Source organism: Mycetomoellerius zeteki, unplaced genomic scaffold (genome assembly GCF_001594055.1).
Source record: "Mycetomoellerius zeteki isolate Tzet28-1 unplaced genomic scaffold, Tzet1.0 scaffold73, whole genome shotgun sequence".
Classification (NCBI taxonomy): domain Eukaryota; kingdom Metazoa; phylum Arthropoda; class Insecta; order Hymenoptera; family Formicidae; genus Mycetomoellerius; species Mycetomoellerius zeteki.
In genome coordinates this window covers 436894-462373 of record NW_017257753.1, presented here as the reverse complement: position 1 = coordinate 462373, position 25480 = coordinate 436894, and the positions used below count along the sequence as shown (strand labels likewise).

At 34.9% G+C, this 25480-nt stretch overlaps 1 protein-coding gene across 1 annotated transcript in view; it reads left to right on the top strand.

Annotated features, from left to right (window-relative positions):
- LOC108729345 (protein turtle) overlaps positions 1 to 25480 on the top strand; it is a 243709-nt gene that overhangs the window by 105531 nt on the left and 112698 nt on the right. The window contains exon 5 of the mRNA XM_018458406.1: positions 16909 to 17136. Coding sequence (XP_018313908.1) covers positions 16909 to 17136 — 228 coding nt within the window. The remainder of the gene's footprint in view (positions 1 to 16908; positions 17137 to 25480) is intronic.

Here is a 25480-nt window from a genome sequence, read left to right as displayed (position 1 = left end):
CTGGCGCGAGGCCAATTCCATTTAGAGTCCTCTACACAACGCACTCGAGGAAAACGCCGAGTTGGTGCGGCAGCAGGAGATGGGTCGCGAGGCCGGGAAGGGCGGAGGAGAGCTTAAAAGAGTCGCTTTTTCCCGGTAGGCACCGAAACGATGCTGGAGCGACTTGTCGCGCGGCGGCCGAATCCATCCTGGACTTACGCCAATTTCGATCCCCGTGACTGCCACCGTTCCGATGCACTCGCCAGAAATCGTGCGCTCGCTTCCGTCGTCGTCGGAAATAAATTATCGCGATCGCGCCCGAAACCTTCACCCGCGGTGACTATGTCTTTAACCCTTTCAGGATTGAGTTCGTATAAAAGAAACATAACTTTTTATTTACGTTGATTTTAGATGATTGTACTTTCAGGATATATTTAGAAATTTCTTTTAAATTTTTGATAGAATAGTTCTGAACCGGTGTTGGTTGTCGTCAACCCGCAGTAGTTTTGTTCTAAAAGTAGCTTTAAAACTACTTATTTTTGGACAGAACAACTACTTCGCTTTTATAAAGATTTCAAAATGATAACTTTTAGTGCGAAAGCTCACAGAATTAAATTCCGGTGTACTGGAAATATATCACGTGAAAACGTGAGAATATCACATTTTACTTTTCGTCTTCTCGATAAAAATCTGTAGATGACGAAGTAAGAATACTTTTTATTTCTTTCTGTATTAACGTCTTACGGAAATGGTAAATGTAGGAAGAGATGAGAAGTTTGGTATCCAAGAAAAATCAAGAAGGATAAGAGGAGGCGGAAGTGAACTTGCAGTTCGCCGCGTTGTTGTGTAATCAACTTCTTGAAAAGTCGCCAAATTCGATTCAGGAATTTATACGCGAGCAATACTAGCTTCTACAGCAATACGTAGCATTTTTACCTAAGAACGTATTTTCAAAAGCATTTGATAAATTATTTAATTATTACTATATTACTGTAAACACACAAAATATTTGAGTAAAATAGGATGAATCTCATACTAAAATGTATGATAGTATTATAAGCCGCTCTTTCTCAAGGTTAGCTCAATTTTTACTCTTAGAGTGAAATTCTACTCAAAAAAATTTAGAGAATGAGTATTAATAATTTTAGGTTAAAGTTCCCGATTTCGGATCAAAATTATTCCATTTGACGATATAAAAAGTTAAATCATAACATTTTTATGATTAGATTTTATTATATTATGAATTTATTGTGTTAAACAATGAAAATGATAGTTCTCTCGATAAAAATACGAAACAGTCGATGAAGTCGATGATGAACCTGGAAGTCCGAAGACTTGAAAAGGAGGCAAGTAGAAAATGAAAAGCGCGTTGGCAGAAGATTAACGTATAGTTGACTTCGTCGTCCCTGCCGGGCGCGATGAATCCGTTGGATCCATGCCAATCTCCCCGTCGACATTGCCGAGCCACTATTTCCAGTTTAACACGAGCCTGCCTCGACGTCGTCCGTCGCGGCGTCTCTCGCACAATTCCATCGCGGGATTACGGATTGTTTCGAACTAAGTTTCATTTCCCGAGAATGCCCTACGCGAACTGGCTACCGTGTTATGTCGGCAAACGTATATTGTGCTTCGATATCATTGAATTTCAAAACGGCGGATAAATAATTAATCGCGCGCCTCAACATTGGTTGCTGAAATACTTATCAAGTTTCTGAAATCGCGGGGCATGTCGTATAATTTATAAGAAAGTAAACCGCTATAACAGAAAGAACAGTTTTGAAATATCTAATAATTTCGTTAGACTATCAAAATTATAATTATGTAAGAAGCTCAAGCATGAGCAATGCTACAAAAAGTTTTCGATATTTCAGCAAAATCGTTTTTTCCGTATATTTCTCGAGAAAAATCACTCTTGGAGAGTGAAATTATCGAGAGTCAATAAGTCTCGTTCCCTTCCGAATATCAATTTTTAATTTTCAATTGTAGCAATTTCTTTACGGATAGAATGGTTTTGCTGAAATGTCAAAAAATTTAATTAGATACGCTCAAGCTGGTTGTTAGAATACTAAAACTTTTTATAGCATTGTTCATCAGGCTTGAATTTTTTACATAATTATATTTATGGCCCAACAAAGTTATTTTCAGATCTGTATTTACCTAAATTTTTAGATATTTCAGCAAAATAGTTTTTTCCGTATCCTATTTTTAGTCTTCAATCTTTAGTTTAAGATATATGTGAGTTTTGTCTTGAGATTATAATGTAGCGTACTATTTCGAAACTGACAAAATATATATAGCCTCGATATAAAATAACTCGATAAATCGGTAATTTCAGATATTTTTCAGGAATTTTAAGGATCAACGATTGCATTCGTATTTGACATTCCGCGCAGCGTGGCAATGATTTGAAATTATTGCACGTTCTAGCTCACTCTCGTCTTTCTATCCCGCTCTTTTTATTGTTACGCTTCTATTGTTGTGTTTTCATGCGCTTCTTATTTATTATTACGTTCCTATTGTTGCGCCTGGTTGAGGATTCCCGGAACTATGCTCGGTTCATCCAGCTTTCGTCACGAAACGTTTTTTCATCATTGAAGCGGACGAGAATTTTCTCAGAATATTGTGTTCAGTCTCACAATCTTAACCGAGGTACAGCTTCACAATCTTAAATGAGATACCTTCAGATATTAACGGTGGATATATTGTAACTATTGTATAAAAATATTTTGCCTATTATTATATTTTATCTGCTGATGACTTTTATGGTCTACCTCTATTCAAGAATGAGTAGATTTTTGAAATTACTTAGATAGCACTATGTTCAAAATCGAGATATAAGATATCATAAAGATATCTTTTAGATATTATATCATGAAATGTCTTAAAGATGTCTTTAATGGGCTTTCAACAATAAACCGTTAATGATAAATTAGAAATCAAAAGCAAGTTGTAAACAAGTTGTAAGCAAGTCAATAGTATGTTATAAGACAATAAGTCAGTAATCAGTACGACTGCATGGAGATGGCCAAATTCCGTTTCTTACGATTCAAATTACGTTATGATTGAAATAAAAAAGCAATATATATTCGCAATCTTTATTGAAGATACTGACTGACAATCTGAAAACTGAACAATTTAATATAACTTATGGATGCAAGTTCCATAAAGTTGATAACTTATAAGTCTGAATTACCACTAATGTGACATGAGTGATGATTAACGACTTATTGTAGAAAAACGTTATAAGCTTTCTACAATATCATTACCTAAGTTTTAATCTTAACCCGTAAAAAATTGTTCAAATCATAATCTTCATTATTCTTCGCACATTCGACTGTTATAAAATTTCTTACGGCTTAAAACTTAAAAACTTGAGTAATGACTTATTACCATTAGAAAGCCTATTATGTTTCGACTTTGGACATATTTATTATCTTGATAGCTTCCGTGTTAAAAAGCGTTGGTTGGCATATATTTAACCGATGTAACATAATTCCCTGGTCGCCGCAACGCGACGAGTTTTTACTGTATGTCGTTGCAATTTCACCTTTCGCCGCGTTTCGGCGCCGAGCGGAAGCGTGCTCCTCGGGACAGGTGATTTGTCACACGGAAGCGAAACGAGCTCGCCTCGTCCGACTTGCCGTTGGAGTTTTTCGCACCCGCGTACAGGTAGCTGATGACTTCGGGGCGGAAAGCTCGTGACGAAATGCGAGATGTGACAGAAAAGGAAGAGGGAGGCAAAGTAGTAAGAAGAGTCGCTATGCGGCAACGTTAAGCGGAAGACGCGACGAACGAACTTTCAGCGCGCATTTGTACTCCCGTCTTTTTCCTCGCTAGCACGTTTCTCTTACTCTCGTTTCGTCTCTGCGATAGGGAAACTCGTACGTCTGATCTCTTCGGGAACAGCTGATTGTTCGTATTTCTCATTCGCCGAAAAATACAGAATGCCACTTGTTTGCACGACTTTTCCGCTCGTTGCTCCCTTACGAACTTCGTCGTACTCTCTTGACTTTTAGCGTGCTTTTATTGTTTCTTTTTATAACATCCGCACTTAGGAACGTAATCAATTATCTTCTCTCGCCATTAAACGCTTTTACGATATCGAAGCACGAGCTTGAACGAAACACTTAATTTCAACAAATACGAAATAATAACATTGGTGGATCTACAGGGAAGCCATGAAAGCCATTTTTCTTTTGGGTTAATATAATTTTAAATAAGATTTTATGAATTATACATTTAAATAATATTTTTTCAATGTAATAATTTAAATAATAATTTAATGTTTTAATTTTTCATATTTGACCTTAAAAAATTTCGCTTGCAACGAGCCAACGACCCTTGACAAATTTGTATGCGCCAATGAGTAACATTATGTCAATAAATAAATAACAAATTTAGAGTCAAACAAAATATATATGTATTTGTACACGTTTTGAAGTATTTGTACAAATATTTATTCGGTCAGAACTGTAGGCTTTCAGTTTATTTTCCTCTTTCGCGTCAATGAGCACGATAATTACGCGTACCTTTTTGCAGACACTGCGAAAATCTCGCTCTAAACCGGCAAACCGGAAAGCTTCCGGATATAGTATGTGTGTAAATCGTCGACGCGCATTTAACACCTGCGTCGTAAAATATAATACATTCACGCCAATTTCATAATGCAGCGTTCGCCGCCGCTGCGGCAGTTTACGCACGTTAAACGGAGGGAAAAAAAGACCGGAAAGCGAATCCTCGCGGAGAAATGCGAATATTTTTGCGGCTTAATTCAAGGTTCTGCGGTGTACGTCGAGCAGGAATCGTTGGCCAGTATATGAAAGGAAATAAAGCATGTCCCAATACCCCGAGGGGAATACTGAAATTGTCATCTCGGAGAATATAACTCGTGCGCGAATAATAACCGTTCGATTCCTCTAGTTATTAATTTCTCATGTTTCGGAAAATAAACACTTTCAGTCAACAAAACGGTCGATAAAACGGTATCACATTTATTCTCGGAAAAAATTAAGAATTTTTGTCAATTGCGACATTTTTTTTATTGACTCTATTTATACAGATTGTTTCAGGGATTTTATTTTACAAACTTAAATTTTTTTACGACACAAACACAGAAAGAACGATTTTGCTAAAGTATCTAAAAATTTAGTTAGATAAAGATCTGAAAATAATTTTATTGGACCATTAAAATAATTATGTAGAAGACTCAAGCAATGCAACAAAAAATTTGTACATTCAAGTAAACTTCCTATATAATTATTTTAACGATTTAAAATTTTTTTCAGTTCTGTAGCTAGTTAAATTTTTAGATACTTCAGCAGAATTATTTTTTCTATATAAAAAAAAATGGTTACAAAAATAATTATAATAATAATAAATCCGTTAGGAGTAAAAGCAGAAATATTGTAATCTTATAATAAGCTCGTTTATGGCGACAAACAATTTCATTAAAGAAATATAACGACGCAAATGGCACATAATTCCGGCATTAATACGCAGAGCATATAATTCAGTTTTAACGATCGCTATCGATTTAACTATGGCTCGGCGAGTTCTTCGAGCTGCTCACCTGGTCCGTAATCGCAGTTTATTCGCGGCACACGATTTAGCACAGCTACTCTACGAGTTCGGCGCAGCCGGTTTATCGAGCTAGCAACGTCAGCGAGAAATAAAGACCCTATTAATGCGAAGCGGGATTAGGGTAGCTCGCCCAAGTGCAGCTTCCCATTGCTTGCATCCTACAGCTCATGGCCGAATTTTCGGATAACGATTCGGGACACCGTTTTCGCCGTTAGACTTGTGCTTAGGCGAATATTACTCGCAGTTTCAAATTGTTACTTAGTTGCCCCCGAGGATGTCTTCCCGGATAAACCGAACTGGAACGTATGACTGACTTGGAGTATATTATACATGAATACTGTAATGTAGCATTTTATATATCTCTTTATTGTCGTTTAAACATTAATAAAGCTGTATAGTGCATAGGCACTTACACCACTATAATATAATTTAATTATTTTTTTATGTGGAAGGAATAATTTTTCTGAAATAAAAATGCAACTAAATACACATACAGATCTGAAAATAATTTTGTTAGTCATCAAAATAATTATGTAGAAAATTCAAGCATATAATGAGTAATAGTCTGCAAAAAATTTTAATATTTTAGCAACCAACTTAAACATCTTATAGGAATTTTATTGAACTATCAAATAATTATGTGTGTGTATGCACAATTATTGGTAGTCCACCAAAATTATTTTCAAACCTGTATCTAGCTGAATTTTTCAATACTTAAGCAAAACCGTTCTTTTTGTATAATGACTTGAGCTATTATATTATATAATAATATAATTTTATTATTTCTAATGAGATCAGTTTTATGGATATAAATTTCTTAGGTAATCAGTTTGTATTCTTTCTTTTATAAATCTTTTTTTAATATATTTATACGTTATACAAATCACAATAGCTCACTGCGTATTGGTTTTATTAAATGTAATTTTGCGCGAGTGCTATCAACGTGCAAGAGCACGTTATCATTTCACATGAATGTCTTCAGTACCAGATACAATGCGGCAATTTTAGTGCGCCGGGTGGCTATGTTTGTAATGCCCTGTACTGACGTAAATCGCCTTCCGTCTTCCTTAATGTCACTATCCTTAGACGCCAACAAGGAACTACTACAAAAAGGAGATTGTCGCTTGTTACGCTTGCGAAGAGAAATGTATCTGAGAAGACAAGGTACAAAAACACTAGGTACAAAGCTCGTGTTTGAGAGAATGGATACGTCACGTTTGAATGTTACGAAAATATATTTTTTTCGGAAATTAATGGTATTATTCGACTTGCATTTTTAATTCACAAGTTTTTTTTACGCAGATATGAACGTAGAATATCTATTTCTTTGGATAATTAATATATTATCAATATCAATGACAGTATTATTAACTCTTAGTACACATGATAATTTTCTTTTTTTTTTTTACTACACTATTAAATTCATAATGTCAAATTACACCCAATTTGAGTTATAATCATTTCTGTAGGTCGCTATTGCTCCTACTCAAAATGACAAAATGCACTATTAAATATTAAAGGAGCAATGGTAACCCAATCTTTTGAGTTAAATATATAATATTTTGTTATTTTTAACTTCCATGTGTTAAAATGTAAATCAATCCCTTTCTGTGATTAAATCTGTGATGGAAGTTAAAGTAACAAAATGTTATTTTTTAAAGAGGTTGGATAACCATTGTGTTCCGTATATGAACTCAAAAAGTCGTGCACGACACAAATACAAGCGACAAGCGGACGGCTTGACACACACACACACACACACACACACACACACACACACGCGCGCGCGCATATATTTACTCATATGTACATTGACAATTAATAACATTGCGAGGAGTAGGAGGATGCGGTTTTACATCGAGGGTTTTCTGTGCTCTTGATCTCGAGACCGCGAACCGAAGTTTTTCCTTTTCTTTGTCGGTACACGATATACCACGCGTCTATTATCTCAAAGTCGCCGTCGTCATTACCGCAGCTTCTTGTGATCTATGGATCAACAGGATTCGAATCAACGATTTCGGAAATCCCGACGAATATCCACAATCATCGAGAATCAACGAGAGCATTCATTCGAGTTCTGATCGTGCCACGGTAAACTTCTGCTCTCATCGCAAGCACACGATATTATATATATATATATCTATACGAGCCTAACGCGATCCTAGACGACGATCTTAGACGTTATCGCGTGTCCGCGTCGGTCCTACAGTGACTCAGGGTTTCATCCCCTAGGCGACGTCACGAATACGATTCAGGATGTATGTCCCCAGGCGTTGTCGAGGACCGATTCACGGGTATAGCTAATACTAGATATATGTGGCTATCCGTTGTGCGTGATATGAATTACATTACGATAGTGAATATATCGATAGGCAGTGAATGTACTGAAAATTAAATAGACATACAATTGTTATCGTGAATCATTTTTATTATTGTGAACTTATCCTGTCATTATTACAAATCGAGAACAGTGCATGTGACTGGTCATAGACACATTGATTTTTTGATATCTAACAGTATACATATAACAGATTGTCGTGTCCTGGTTTAATTTTCATTACTTTTACAATTATATAAAAATTATTAAGTAATTCTTACATACATTTTTAACATCCTTAGAAAGTATTTATAAAGTTGTGTATTAAAAAAAAGGAAAGAATAGAGATCATTATTATTAATTTAGCCAGATGCGCTCCTACTAAGGAAAAGTTCTGAAGAAAAGAAATACACAGGACACGAATGACCCAATTGTGTGTACTAAGGATTAATATATGTATAAGACTGCTTTTCTTTTAGGAAACACAAAAGATACAAGTGTTGTTGTATCTTTGTTATTCATTGAATGCTGCATAAAACAACATTTGTGTCGACTATGTCTTCTAAAAGGAAAGCAGCCATAGTTATAATTTCATTGATATACAATGTTACTGGCATAACTACAGACATATCTGCTCTTTTAGGTGGTCCTGATAATTAGTGACTGACGCGTCTAAAATATACCTATTCTCTTTCCCCCCCGTTTCCTTGCGTTTGTTATCGATGCAACCGGATGACTCGGGCGAAGCGAAGCAACATTTCCGTTTTGCACAATGCGTTTCCGACACTTCAACTGGGCCGAATGCGGCACTTTACGTGCAACAAGCAACTCGCCTACGGAGATCGCGAGAGTGGTTTGCAACGCGAATCCGAGTCGGACACAAAACGCGGCGGACAGCTCGAAAGGACGGCCGAAGCGGGATAAAATCCGACATGACACGCTTCTGTTTACCGTGTACGCTGGGCTGCATATGCAAAGTGAAACTTTCCGCCCACTTTGTACAGGGCGTTTCATAAGCGCTCGCATGCGGTGTCATGCCATTTTTCGCTGGAGTTCAAAGAGCGGGTGAATTGTATCATTCGACACGTGTTGTTACACATTGGAAGCTACATTTTTGTCGCTCTTTCAATTCTAAACTTTGCTGTCTGATGTACATGTTGTGTTGAACACATTCTCGCATTATATGAATCTTTTGGGATTGTAATACAGACAACAAAAGAGCATCCTTCAATAGCTAACTGTAGAACATTTTATGTCATTATTTCAATAACGAATCAATCGATTATGTTTTAAATTAATAATTAATTAATGTTATAGAAAAGCCAGATTGCCATTTTACCTTACATTTTCAAATATATTTTAAGTCTTTCTTTATATTTTAAATCTTATGTTTAATTTTGAAAGAACCTGTATTAGAAGGTTCTCGCTCAACTCACGAGAGGATAGCAGCGATGGGCTTTAATTTACTTTATTGTGACATAAAATACTGTAAAATACATGTGTACCGTCTCTTACGAGCTGACCTCGTCGACCTCGTCTCGTCGTTAGACCTCCGGTATTCTCGCATACTATACAAAAGGTATTCCTGCTGCTGTAAGGAACGTTATTTAAGGATGCAAGAGAAAATTCTCCGATTCACTCAAAGAAATTTGTTTACCACGTTTTAAAAAGAGCTAATTCAGGAAATTGGTCAAGGGATTATCGTCGCAGAGAGAATTTAAATGAAGTTTTTTACATCAATGTTTCCTATTTTATATGCAATTCGGCAAAAATCATGCTGTGTTAAATATGAAATTAACGTCTGCTGTATATAATATCGTAAGAATTAACATAGAGAAAGTCAATAGTACCGATTTTACTATCGAGTTTAACAACTTCTCTAAAAGTTTTTTATCTCTCGATCGAAGCAAGTTTTGAAGTAAAATAATTTATTGTTACAGTCACGAAATTATTTTCCTCTCAAAATGCGAAACGACGAAACTTTGTAAATAAATCAAGCATTAATATTTTCTATTTTACGCGCGCCTTGTGAGTGGTAAAGTTTGCGGTAATTCAGGCTTCGTTGGATTCGTACCTTTCATATTTGCGATTCTTAGCGGTAATGCTTCTTTCATTCCGCTTTGAGGTTTGCAAATGGCTGGGGCCAGGAAATTCGCGTAGTGTATCTTGCAGAAATTCAAACTACATAACGCATTGACTGTAATTCCTAATATCAACAGAACTTTGGGTCGGAGTATTCCCTGGGGAACTATTGCGCAACGATGCTCAGAGATTTGCATTGTGCAAACGCTTTCTCTAAAAAGGAAACTTCGTGTCCGATCAGCATAAATGGATATCCTCTAATATTATATTTATTTCGTCACTAACGTTTATATATATCTGATGAAGTTGCACTTGTAAGTTTGAACGTTTCATTCTCTAGATTTCTTAGAGTAAACTCTCTCCAAAAGAGTTAAAATAGATTTCACACTAGGAGTAAGATTCACTCTAAAAAAGGAGTGAGATATTTTTTTAAATGAATTTCAATCTAATAGAGTGAAGATCTGCCACTTTTATTCAAGAATTTTTCACTCTTTCTCAATAGTGGCAGTATTTTAACTTTTTTGGAGTGGGATTTTACTCCAAGAAATTTAGAAACTATGTATTATAAACATTATTAATGACGAATTAATTTTTCTGACATTTTATATATTTTTATCATACACACTGAAAGAAACGTAGGTATTTGTGATTTAAATTGTGATAATAATTTTATAACTATGATTAGAAGTTCTATTTTTATAGTTATTAGTGTTGTAATAATAATTATTTTATAGTTTTATCAAAAAGGTGTATTAACCGACACTGATGAGAATAACTATAAGTCAACACATAATCATATTATGATAATTGCAACTATTTTTTCTTTCAAGTGCATTACAACATTATTTCACTTCTTCATAATTTGATTAACTTCAATAGCAAATATTGGCAATGTTAATAAAACTGAAATTTAACTTCCTGATTGATTGTTACCAAATTCTCATCGGATTTAAGAGCTGTTTGACTTTCGAAATGTAAATTACATGACTCACATAGATTTTTACAATTCTCCCTTGAGGGAAATTTTCATTTGCAAATCTTCCACGCGAGCTGCAACGGGTTGTTTTAAAACTCAATTTGCAAAAACAATCAGTCGCAATCGCCTTAAGTAAATAAAAGCTCCACGGAAATGCTTTCAATGTAAAAATACTGATTCTTTCATTCTCGCGCTGTGTAAAATAAAAAAAACTTCATCGCGTATCGTCACGTGAAGTTCAACCCCGAGTTCCTTCCCCAATCACGACGTACGCTCTTGTGCTCGCTCGCGGTCGCTCGTTGATTCAACGCTACCGTTGGAAATAATTGACCCCACTCTGCTCGTATTTCGAGTATTCGCTGTCGCGTAAAGGCCTCGCGTTTAAAACTAGCTTTGCTGCAGGTATATTCTTCGAAAAGCGCTGGTGAAACACCGCGATGCACTGGCCGCTCATTCTGCCGCGTATTGTTACCACACAATACACGGTGTATTTCCACCGGTGTGTTTCCAACGTGCCACGGCCACTGTCCGGCTGCCTGCATTGTCGGTGTCGGGCGTTGCATCGAACGTAATTTTACAGCGTCACGGAGCGAAATGTTTGTTTTAACACGACCCAGCAGCCGTAACGCAACGTTTTTCCCTCCATCCCTCACTTCTCACCTTGCGGTGAAACGACGTTTTTATTCCCAGCTCCCACGTATTTCGTGTGCACGTCTCGCGCATCCCGATTATGCCCTCGCCTTTACACGATCGCGAAAGGCGTGCAAGCTTTACACATGCTAATAATGGAGAAAAAAAAACGTTGATTTGTCGAACAAGGGAGTTCGTTGAACTCGAAAGTTTGTCACTTGGATGAATTGATACTCGATTGCATAGTATATTTATGATATATCGATTAGTTCAATTGATATTTTGAATGACATAGTCTAATATCGAAGAAAAATTTAAAATAATATACGCTAGAATTCTAGTAAACTTTATAGAATTGACAGGTCCATGTTGAGACAGAAGCCTACCTAAGTAAAATTTATTTTTCTAATAAATGAGTCGTGTAGTCATGTTGTAAAGTACTTTTTACATTTTGTAAAACAAATTTTGAGAGTTGTTCGTGCTTACAGTTTTGAGAATAGTATGAATTAGGCTTTATTGTAAAGTAATAATTACTTGAGTAAATTTACTGTAATTATTGTAATATAAGTATTTTTTACTTTACACCTCCGATTTTTTTTCTTTCAAGCAAGTAAAATTTGTCATAAGTTTGGTAAAAGAGTCACAATATTTTTACTAATCTTGTAAGATAAAAATGATTCATTTTTCTCCGTATTCTATTAAATTTAAATTTATGAAATTGGTAGTTTATTACAGGATTACCTTTTTATTACGGTTTTAATTTGATTGGTTTTAATTTAATACCCCTTTTTTCCCACGTAATAACGATGATACAATCCACAATAATGCGCATTTATTCTCATAACTTTTGTGTGATTATTGCTTTTATTTGTTTCATCGCGATACTCATGGTATCGCGCGAGTTGTTCAGCGGAAAAGTTATCGGGGTTGAAACACGTAAAACGATGAGGCAACGCCCGGGAAACAGATATTCACGCCGCGGAAGTATCTGCGCAAATATACTCGGCACCGTTGTTTTACGTTTCTTAACGAGAACGAGCGAAAGTGATCCTGGAGATGCGTTTACGCGGTAGCAGTGTTTAAAACGCCGTAACGTCATAAAAATACGCTGCGACAATGCCGCGACAAGGTACGGCACGGTAATGAGTTTAGTTCGCGACAGCTTTTAATACGAGGTTTTCTGAGTGCGCGCGATCCAGCACAGAAGTCATAACTGTAATAACCTGCGCCACTTTATTATTCGCCACGCATAAATGTAATTTAAATCAGTCGAATGAGAAGAGTACTTTTAAATATACGCATTCTATAGCGAAAAAGTATTAAAATAAAAATAATAAAAATTCAGGCAGTTATTAGAAATAAAGATTCATTTGGATAGCTTTATCTTAAAGCGAAAAGCTTGAACCGCGAGAAGACCTCAGTCTTTTCATTAATTTATATTTATTAAGTTATTAGCGTTCGATATTCTTTCTCGAGAGAGAACTTATGATCACTTACTGTACACGCTGTGTCTCATGTATTATGTTTGTGAGATTCGTTCTAAAGCGAGTTCACTGGGAAACGCAAGGAAACGGATGGGCAAAAGCCCTCCGAGGTACCACCGACGGAATATATTTGTATCCTGTGGGGCGACAATTATTCCACGGGGAACAATAGGAGCAGTGGTCGATGGCGGAATTAATTATAGCGTAGGATTTAATGAACGCGCTTATTATCACCCTCTTTTTGAGACGGGGTTATCTCGTGGCGACATAATGCGGAAGCGACGTTGCGACAGGAAGGAAGTTGCGAAAACGTATATTATTCTCGAATATGAACTACGGTAACAATTTCTTTGTGAAACTTATCAAGCACATATGTATTGTCAGTGCTTTTAAATTCGAAATTCGAAACTTTTCCATTATTTCAAAGATTTTTCCGCAGGTGAAATTTTGGTGGATTTTTTATTTTTGATTTTCTATTTAATATTTTGCTAAATTGATAAATTGTAATTCTTATAAAAGTTATATAAGCGAAAGTAAAATAAAATTCATATAAAAGTCAGATTATAATTTATTTAAAAAAAAACAATGAAAATGCAAATAAATAGAACATAAATCTATCTGGAAGAAAATTATAAATTGATAGTAATGCGTTGAGAAATATCTTTGGAAATTATCGCTTTTTTATTAACATCGCGATACGTATGTTCTGCTTATTATTGTACGTATTAATTAAAAGCTTTCCTCGGGTCATCCAGCTCGCAATAGACGCATTTCCTGAATGCGCAGAGTAGCTTCGACGACGGGATGTCTGTTCATTTCCTGGTTATTGTTTAATAAACGTGTACTCCGTGGAAATTAATGCGATTTCAGTGCATTGTGCCCGGGAAATTAACGCGATTGTAGATAATACGTATTCTGCCATAACGCGCATGTAGGATTACCTGTTTGTTTCTTTCTGTACTTCCGGCGTTCGTTTGTTGTGCTCATTCGTATTCTGTATTTGATAAATTATTTTAAGCTTCAACTATTCTATGCTATCGTAAAGCTTGTCTCGCAAAATACGCAAATCCGTGTCATCCGCGCATTAAGAAGGACGCGCAGTGAGAGGACAAACATTTACAGTTGTTCCAGTGCTGCAGGTAAACGTAGAATAAACTGCATCAGCAGTTCCGCGTCACATACAAATTCAAATCCTTGATGTGACACAAATAACAATTTATACAAGTATTTTGGTTTGGAACAATTGTTTTTTTAATTTTACGGATCTTTTTACAGGCGTTAATAATTTGTTATACACGGAAAAAAATTATATTGTATTGACATTAGATCTAATTGGAAATAATTGCGTTATTTCGATAACAATATTAATGAAACAAGTACTTGTATTATTAAAACAATAGCATGTATTAGGTAAATAAAACTTCAAATTAAACTTTTTGTAAAATAGAGAACCTTTTCGAAATCGAATATAAAAATAAAAACTGTCATCTGCCATAGCCGTAGTTTTCATGGCTAAATCAAGGAAATTCAATTGCAAACATTTGCTGTTCATCTTTGTTCATCAAATAACTTGTAACTGAAAAATAAATATGCAAGTTGAAGAGATTTTGTCTCAAAGTGTAAGATCTAGGAAATTCAATAAAATTTTTAGTTAAACGCGTAATAAATTTTGACTATATACTGGATATTGATTGCGCAAATTTCAGTCTTTGGATTATTAATGTAGAACTCTAACTGAGAGCAAATAGCCATTCCTAATTATTACGTTCTAACTATCAATATCAATGATCATGGCTTTCGACAAGATGTGTATGTGATGTACGGACGTCTCTTTGATTGGATAGATATCCAATCATGTAGACAGTTAGGATAAGCAGTCTGTCTGTGAACTAGATAGATAGATGGTTCATCTAGAATAACTGTTGATTAGACGACGGGTATAGCTGTTATATCGAAGCGCTCAATAGTACATAGCCTTGTTTGCTTGGGCAATAGTACTATTTAGTACAAGGCTTCGGTATCGAGAACATCATTTAATATTAAAATTCTAAAATTTTGCAGCCTTATATTTGCTTCTTTAATATTTTAAAATTAGTTTCTCTTAAAAAAACTGTCTTTTTATATAAAATTTAAAAAAGAAATTAACATTTGTAACTACATAAAAAATTTGTTGAAAAGTTTATATAAATATTTTTTATTGTAATAGTAATAGAATAATTTAAAATGTTTAATGGTAGGGAAAATTGTTGAAAGAACATTTTATAAAAATATTTTATATTTTTATAAAATAATAATTATTTTACGTGCATTGGTACTTTATATTAAAATTACAAAATTTATCTCGAATAATCGAAAAAGAATATTTTTAAAATTATATCAAATACAATAATCAGTCCCAGATGGTTTTATTGTCGGAATTGATTCATATATATTGTCGGTTCCGGTTTACCATTGCCATTCGCGAGTATTCTCTCATGGCAGACAATTCTCTATGTCTGTGTTTGATAGTTTACTAGTTTCCTTACATCCCAAGACGATAAGTATATCTTGCTAATTAGCCAGTAGTAAACCAGTGACGTGCGCTGCCTTCGATACGTTTCCACGGGCGCGTATTTACCTCAGTAGCGCGCACTTTCGTCATAATTAGTTGTAACAGTCGGCGGTGAGCCACAGGTAGCGGTCTCTCGAGAATGCGAGACGTGAAGTACCTCTGTACCGTTGTTTTGTCGAATGAGACCCGTCCTCCGTTGTGATTGACGGCAACATCCACGTCGCGGCTCTTGGGACGTGTCACTCGAATTATCCCCACTATTAACTCGCATTATTGGCAGAAAAATAATGACAGACGTCGTTCTGCCAGTATCGATACGATCCGGATCTTTTTCAGCTTCGAATCGATCGTTACAGTCGTAATATGACGAGCTTTTTCAAATATCGAGCTATGCTAATTGAAGTTTGATAGGAAACTTTAACGAGTCCTTGGAAGACTTCTGAACGAATTCATAAACTTTAGCAAGTAATTAGATAATGAAAATAGAAAAAATATTTAACTTTCTCTCTATTAGATGTTTTCGATGTGTATAATTTATAAAAGAGTTATTTTGGAGTGGTTTTGCGTGCGATCGAATAATTATATGCATTTTAGCAAATATGAGATATTTATATATAGTGATTATATTTTCTAGAATTTCTTTTTCATAGGATATTTTTTATTTAAACTTTAAGAAATTGTATTTATTAAAATTTTATTTTGTTTATTAGTTTTATGCAGTACTACTGCACTGTTAAAGGATCTTTGAACCAATTCCTTAAATTAAATAATATTTTATTTATAATTTTCAATTGTGCCAAAATGTAGAGAACATGTGATTAGGAACATAAAAATCAACCACAAGCTAATCACTCATTTCTGTGATTGAATTATACTTATAAGCTATAGTTTCAAAGTAAACAGCGTTTATATTAACGTTATTAAATAATAAATTTAGTCAAGTTTAATACATTTTTGGAGTTAAATTGTTTAATTTTATTATTTTAGTTAAGTTAATGACATATAGAATAGAAACAGGTGACCTAAGAATGATTAAAAATAACTCAAATTAATTTGACATTTAATTAGTGAACTTAACAGTGTGGTTTTATTTACAATTTACACTTACAACTATTAATTTTAATTACACAGGACATCTTTATTTTAGTTCTTCATATAATATGTTCCATACATTTTGCTGATTACGTTCGCTGTAATCTCGTTGCTACATTTTGGATAATTAAATCTCAGATAATCTGCAATTTTAGCACAACACCACACATTGTTCCGCTTATGCTCTTCTAACTATAGTTTCATTTTATCTGCGCAGGTAAACCTAGACCGCAAGTCTCGTGGTATTTGGAATCGCAAATCATCCATGCATCTACCGAGGTTCGAGAGACACAAGGGCCAGGCGGCGAGACCAACGTCGTAACCATCAGCAACGTGACTGTGAAAGCTCTCACGAGGAGGCATCATCACGCCAAGCTGTCCTGCCGAGCGAATAACACTCAATTAGCGTCGCCACCCACCACCACCGTTGTCATAGAGCTTAACAGTGAGTGCGCTCATTCCAATTAACGTTAATTGCACGCGACGCAGCATGATGCCGCGTCGACCTTTGCTCTTCTCTGGAATGAATTTTTTTTTTGCGAGATACACAGCCTAATCAGGCTGCAGGCGTTGCTTCTTTATTTGCAAGAACGAGAAAATGAGAAAAATAAACGTAAACGTGAAGGAAATAATTAGTTACGATAAAAATAAATATTTTTAATTGACTGTGTCCATAGCGACAAAGAGCCCTGTCTCCACCCTGTCTCTCCATAAAAATAGCCCGAATTTCTATAGCGCATTCAAAGCTTCGAACTCAGTTTACAGGACACAAAAGGAAACTGTGGTTTTCACGCATAGAGGTTCTTTATTCTGTAAAATAACGACTGCAAATCACTCGCTCGCATGCTCGACTATTACACAAAAAAAAGATATCGAATATTTTCCCGGGGAATGTCTCGAATTTTCCGAATAGCCGCGGAACAAGTTACCCGCGTTATGAATATGCAAAAGACCGTCAATTTCGACGCTGCGCAATACTTTCGATTCTTGTTTCCCTCCACCTTCCTTCCCGTTCCATGTGTGTATCGGTATCAATATTTTCTCGTTGCGAAAGAGGGCAGAACGAATATTTAACCGGAGCGTGATCCGATTTGTCTGGCTGTGATCTTTTTTTTTTACTCGACTCGAAAATGAAAGCGGACTCTCGACGAAACGAAATTGAAACATTTTTCATCGATTACAAGGGGAGGAGGGCGACAGTGAGAATTTCGAAAAGAAGGGGATGAGGGGTTAGCAGCGCTGGGGTTTCGTATCCTCCCGTCGAAAAGCAATCAACCCCACGATGTCATTAATAACGCCACTTCCGGAATCGCTCTGAAACGCGACGAATCGCATGGCGCCGGGTAACATGCCGCGGTCGCGACAGCGTTCGATTAATCTCTATGACAAACAGAGGTAGGAAGGAAATATACGTATCCCTACCCGCTTCCTTTATTTTCCTCTAACCCAGAAACAACGGTGGTGAACTGAGGAAAATTGCGATTCGAGCGATTTCCTTTGGCCGCAAGATCGACTCGGGGCGAATAATTCGTTTGCAATTATTTCGAAACGTAAAGGAGTCATAATGAAAAGTCCTTTTGCCTGCGAGATTGTAATACGTCGCTATAATTACATGCGAAAGCCATTCGTGCCGGTGACTTGAGGGTAGATGTGGTGAAATTGCTATCAAGCTTTTATGCTTTATGCTCTTATACATTTGCGCGTATTTAGCGTCGAGCTTTGTGCTAACGATATTATTAAAATATTATTTTCCGGAAAAGATATTAATATTATTTTGTTTATTAATATTTATTTTTTTCAAATTTTTATAATTTGAACAAGTCGAATATTATGCACATTTTTGATAGTATTCTTCAGTAGACATTACTAAGATATTTTCCGATTTGAAAATTTTAAAAATTAAGAATATTGTGAAAAAAGATCTAACTCGGTTATTTGAAAAATATGATTCGAGTGTTACGTTTCCATTCGGCAATGCAGCGAACGTACACGAGTATCTGATAGCGTGTACCTGGCTTATCAGATTTCACCTGGACTCTACCGCGTTTCGCAAAAATGGATTTTAAAAAACCGGATGACGCACAAAATGAAAAATCCTTCAATTTTCTCATCGACTAATTGACCATCAACAGTTCGTCAAAGGACAACCGGAGGGTCATTTTAATTGATCGGCGCGAAATAATTCCTGTCGGATTTGACGATCGAAAATAGACGGCGGTTCAGGCACAAACAGATTGCAGCCATTCACGTGCGATATCACACTCGTTCCTGAAAATTTAAAACTACCGCTCAGACCGAATTATTGCTCATCCTCTGTGTACATATATCGAAATAATTTGATGATACATTCTTCGCGTATTCAGTGCTCTATAAATTATTTGTCTTCATTCAATTTTGAAACGATTTTTTTTATGGCAAAGTTCAAATTGAGACTTCGTAAAATAATTTAAAAAATTGTTTAATATTTCAGTAAACGAAGTTTTGAATTAATCTATACACAGAAAGATCAATTTTGCTGAAATATTTAACAAATTTAGCAGGATGCTGATTTGAAAATAATTTTGTTGAAGCATAAAAATATTGTATAGGGAACTCCAGCCATGATGAGCAAAAATTTTTATATTTTACAACATGAATGTCCTACTCTCTAAAAGTGAATTAGTGTATTATTACTGATTGCATCAGTTATAAGTATAGCAGTGAAATCGTCAGCGAATATTTTGTTTTTCAGTAATAATACACTAATTCACTTTAGAAGTTATGATTTTCTGCAGATTCAATCTGTAGAAACCATAACTTCTCAAAATGAATCAGTGTATTATTACTGAAAAACAGTAAATATTCGCTGATATTACAGTTATAAGTGTAGCACTGAAGTCAGTGATAATACATTGATTCACTTTTAGAGAGAACATAATTATTTTGGTAATCTGATAAAATTATTTTCAAATCTGTATCTTACTAAATTTTTTTATACTTCAACAAAATCGTTCTTATATACTATATAATGCAATTATCTACTAGCTTGACAAGTAAGATATAATTATGAATTATATCTGATTATGAATTATTCACGAATATAATTCATAATGCAACAATTTTTAATTATCATTGTAATCGATTACCTGCTCTCTCTTTCTCTCTTTTTTTTTCGCAACCTTTTCGATCAGGGATAGCTGCTTCATATTTTCGTATATATTTTTAGATTTTATCTAATATATCCTTCTTCTTCCGCGTCAACCTGATGGCAGTTGCGCGAGGATGGAAAATTAATATTCATAATTGTATAAGCAGCATGGTGGCTCATCGGCACAGCCGAGATTCATCCGACAAGAAACTTACGCACCAAACAAACAAGTTTAAATTAAATCGCCGGAAGCTGCCAGTTTCGAGTCGAAGAATACGGGAATCCGACGAAGAAGACTTGCCATAAATTGCCTTAGAAGCTACTTACGTGTGACGTAAAATGTTCGAGTGTAAACCAGAATCGTGTACTATCGATCGTGAAATATTTCAAACATGCTCGTTCTTTTTAACGCTTATAAGCGTTTTGCTTTTACTTTCCGCAACTAAAAATATATTTCTTATGAGACATTCTGTTTTTTTTCTTTATTAGAAGCTATCGATAATTGTTCAAAGAACGTTAATGAGGATTATTAGTAATGTCATACATTTTAAATATTGAAATTCTGTAACAAGTGGGTTGTTATCGATTGGTCATTATTTCAAGCGTTCTAGAATCACAAGAACAAATTATATAAAGAAATAAAAGATAGAACATGGATTAATTTTAAAAAATTGATTTTAAATAACCCAATTATACGCGATTTCAAATGAGAATGCTAACGGAATTGAACGGACTTTATAGTTTACAATTAAAAATCATATATCTCATTTTCAATCTATTATCTTTTCCAATATTATCAAAATTATTACAAAATTATATATATATTTTATATACGATAATATTAAATAATGTATAATATTAAATAATATTAATAACATTTATTTTTAAATGTTGAAGTTAAAAGATTGTGTAATTCTTTTCTAATAGACGTGGAAGCGTGATAAACCTCACGGCATAAAATATATATGACATTATCAAGAAATCATTAAATGCTATCTTACGAGATCGGCGACGTAATTGAATGTAAATATCGAATTTTGCCACACTTCTGAAACTATTTTAACCGACGTAGCACTCGGCTCAATTTCGGCGAGTGCTTCGTTTTTTTTTCTTTGAACGAAGATTACCTGTTAAAAATTCATTTCGCAACTTCGCAATACGTCTCGATCCCTTGCTAATTGGAAGCGCACGAGGAGTCGCTGTCTGCATAATCGCATCTGCATGAACCTCAATTCCGTTGCCTGTACGATCGCACGAAGGTCTAACGAGTCATTGGTTGAAAGTCGATCGACTTGCCAAAACGATTTCCGCGACTATCGACAATGTGAAGTCGACGAATACTCGACGACGTTCGAGTGGTCGGAAGTGGATTGCACTCAGAATCGCGCAATGTATCCCATTAATTTTTCATACTACCACCGGGACCGCCGCATCGCGCCGTGTCGCAAAGTGAAGTCCGTCGTATGTATGCGAACGCTTCGCGGATAGAACATCGTCGTTAATAATTATTCGATACCTCCGTGTAATGGAAATGGCGAAATTGGAATAGAATACGATACGCTCATATAGTACTCATGCTAACAGGAAGAAACGCAGTGACACGAGAAACAAATCAAACTCGTAACAAGCGCTTAAAAACTTATTTGTAGAAACGGAAATTATATGAGATATCCAGTAACCACACTACACAATGTACAACCCCTTAATGGCTGCTAATTTACAAATGGCATTAATTATTATATGAATTATATTTGCGTGTTTACTTCTCTCTCAATTAGATTATCAGTTACTTGTCACTTTACATCATTTATTTAATATCGATTCAATTTAGATACTTACGAGAGAGACATTATTGAATTCTATAATTTATACAATTTTGTGTTGCTTTCAAATAAGAGATGGACGATGTGCGCGGCTCGAAAGAACGGAAAATACCGAGTTCTTAGCAGAATTCGCCACATTGAGGGAAAATATTGTATATTTTTCCATATAATATCTCAAAACGGCACACATACACACACCACTATGAATTTTTATTATTTTTAGCAATGCAGTCTTTCCTGTCCTCGTGTCGCCGTTTATCTTGTGATGTATTTTCTTGCGGGATCAGCAGAACCTCATAGTGTTACTGCTGATTCTTTCAGTCATCGCAAAATCGATGGAAAAATGCATATGAAATGCAGTGATAGACATATGGTTTTTAAGCTAAAGTTCAGTTCTTTTTATTTAAAATTGTGTATAATTAAATTATTTAGATAAATTTTGAAAAGTTATGTTTTATGTTCTATCTCTTATTTCGTTATGATTTATTTTTTATTTAATTCCAGAACGCGCTTAAAATTATACAAAAGGTTTATTTGGGAAGAATTGTAAAAGATTTAATGAATCCATTTACGCGAATTTAATATTTTGAATTTGCAATAGATGTAGAATATAAATGAATTCAAAAAATAAAAAACAAATAAATAATAACGCAATAAAGCTTTGAATAAATCAGTATATTTGAAACAGTTAAGCTGATAAATATTATTAAATTAATGCAATTTTTGATTTGTACACCGTTAATACTAAAAAAAAAACTCTATGGCAAGAAAATGATATTATTACCCGCAACAACATTGCCGTTAACACGTTTTTATTTATTATGATAGTTTTAGATCTCTGTGTACTTTCTTTCACAATGAGGTTGCAAATCGGCACATCGCGACAGGAATAAAAGCGAGACGATCGCTTCGCAAACTTGTTCAACTTTTAATGACTCATTCTGCAGAGGCGTTTGATTCCGAACAGAACGTAGCTTGCACGAGTTCGAGAAGAATAATCAAGTTAGGTAACAAGCCGAAGAATCTTCAGCCTTCCCCCCATTGGGGAGGCATTCCGCCAACATAGAAATTCCATTCGGCAAAAATCCCCTTCGTCGCGCCTCCCTTGATCGGCGTCCTTCGTTAATTAGTAAGAAAATTAATGAAGCTGCCTCCGCGAGCGCAAACTTCGCGCGCGCGAGACTCATTAGTCTTTTATAACTGCGAGCATTAACGAAAGTAGTAGATGCACTCCTTGATAGTCAAACGATTACGTGTCTACTAGTAGTAACGAGGCAGATGTTAAAAGAAATTCCTAATTAAAGTCTGCGTATCGTCGTTGCTTTTCTGTTTGGGTCAACCGTAATGATGATATTTATATTTATTATAAAGCTATACATAAAATTATGAATAGTCAAAGAAATACTTAAAAAAAAGTGTTTAGTATTTGTGATTAACTTTGTAATAAAATAATTATAATTACTCTTCATTTTTATAGTTATTACTGCTATAATTTTAGTAATAATGGTATTTATAGTTCCACAAAAGAATATATAGTTGACACCGAAAATGATTTTAAATTATAGTTAAATTATGGTAATTGCCACATTTTTTCTCTCGGTGAGTGAGAAGGAACGGTACACTAGTGCGTGCAACATTTCAGTGGTTTTTGACGAGCTGAAAATTAATCTTTCACTTTTCTGAAATTTTAATTGAAATGTAATCACGGAATTGTTTAATAGGAAGGATTCTAGCTAAATTATAAAAATAAATATTGTTGGAATAACACATCGTAAATAGAGAATTATATTTTATGATTAATTTTAAGTGGGATTTAACAAGATCTTAATTTAACCATCGAATTATGTAAATATAATATAAATTTAAAAATTGCACACAAACAAAAAGATTTTTTTCTAGTAAATTTAATTCTTCACAAACGAGAAGAATTAAATTTACTAGAAGATCTCTTCCTGGTTTTAACATTTTCAAGAGAAAAGCGTCTGAAAATGAAGTAGGAAACAAAGCGTAGTTCACAATTTGACTGTCGGTCTGAATGTCCTTTATCAGGCCAGGTCGGACCCGTACATTTTACGGACGCTATCAATCCGTCGGGCGGATGTTCTCGACGAGCTCACGATACAAAGTACTTTCGTAACGAAGCCGAGCGAGCTCCGAGCAGATTTTAGCGACAAAACGAGAGAATCCGCGGAGTCGCAAACGGCGTAACGACTCTCGGAAAGTACTCTCTCGCTGGCAGCGCTGCGGAAGAAGGGTTTAGCTCACTCCGGAGACGAGTGAACTTCAGAAATGTTACTCCTGGTGCCTTGATAACTCAATCCGTGAGGAGCTAATAATTCTCTCCCTTCCGACGCGAATTGTTCCCTCAATATTGCGACATGAAATCTTCCCATTTGACAATGATTTCTCTCAAAAAATTACACAATTTCGAAGTTCCATTTTGAATATAAAGCTTGCACGGAAAGTCTTTTAATAATTGAAAGTTAAATTTTAGAAATGACAACATTCTTTTTTTAATGTTATCGAATGGATTTTTATTTAATAAAAAATTCTTATTTTCATTTAGTTAAAATAAAAAACAAAAATATTATATAATGTAAATTGATCTCAAAAAATCTGTGATTGGCACAAAATATGTATTTTACAGTAATTGAAAAACCTTGCATACACATGAAATGTTAATATACACACATATCTTCTCGCTTGCGAATAGTAAGAGAATTACTTTAGTGATTTGTTTCCACCAAGCTTGGATTCTTCGCCTCCGGAATTAATTAGTTTACCCAGAGACTCCTAGCAAGTGTTATTCCACTGCACGCCTCATACATTTCCCTGTATTTTCCGAGCCGTGAGGACCGTACATCGTCGCCTCGTTTACAGGCTTTCGCTAAAACTGGAGCGAGAATAGACCGCGAAGAATGGTTCTTCTCTCCTTTGTTTTGTCACCCCCTTCTCATTCCAATGAGACTCTAATGATATGAGCTCACGACGACTTTGCCAAATCATGGCAATAATATCATTTAGAATCGCATATTGCGGGTCTCGACGAAATTTCACTTAAGCCGGCGATTCCCGAAATTGGCGCATACGAACTTATTATAGACGTGCGGCTCCTCTAATGTTCAGTCGTTCTCGAAACAACCGACTCTAACGTACGAACGAGCTGCTTAACGAGCTGACTTTTCCTACCATCCACACACTTTAATTCCACCAATTTAACTTTCTTCTTTACCTCCTTTCACTATTCCGCGCGACCCATTTTAAGACTAACATTGAAGTCGAAATAATTTCGATATATTTTGTTCAATTTGTCTGTATAGAACTTTTCATTTCACACTGATTATCACATATACAGAAATATAAAAAATATTTTAAATTGTCTTATTTTCGCGAAGTTCTTAATTTTGCTCGTGAAAGCCATATCTATGTAATTTGTAATAAATTAGAAGGTACTGATTAGAAGGTGATCACATATCGTTTAAAATCTGCAGAAATTCTTAATCAGTTCAAACACAAAACAAATTTAATCTTCTGCTGGCAATGTTGGATTTTAAAGGCATATTCAATTTTTTTATTGTAAATTCTGGTAGATGAATTTAAATCTGTAAAAAGTAAATAAAATACAATCCAACATCTACTATGTTAAAGTTTTCGCAAGAATTTTTTTTTAGATTTTTATAGTGCGGAACAATAAAAAATCTACACTGAAGTTTGAAAGGTTGCGAATAAACAGTAAAAATTTTATTGTCATGAAAATTTTATCATATAAAATTCTTTATTTTTGCAAAAAAATTATTTTATTTCTTCATAATACTGTCGAAATAAAATTTAAAGTTTAT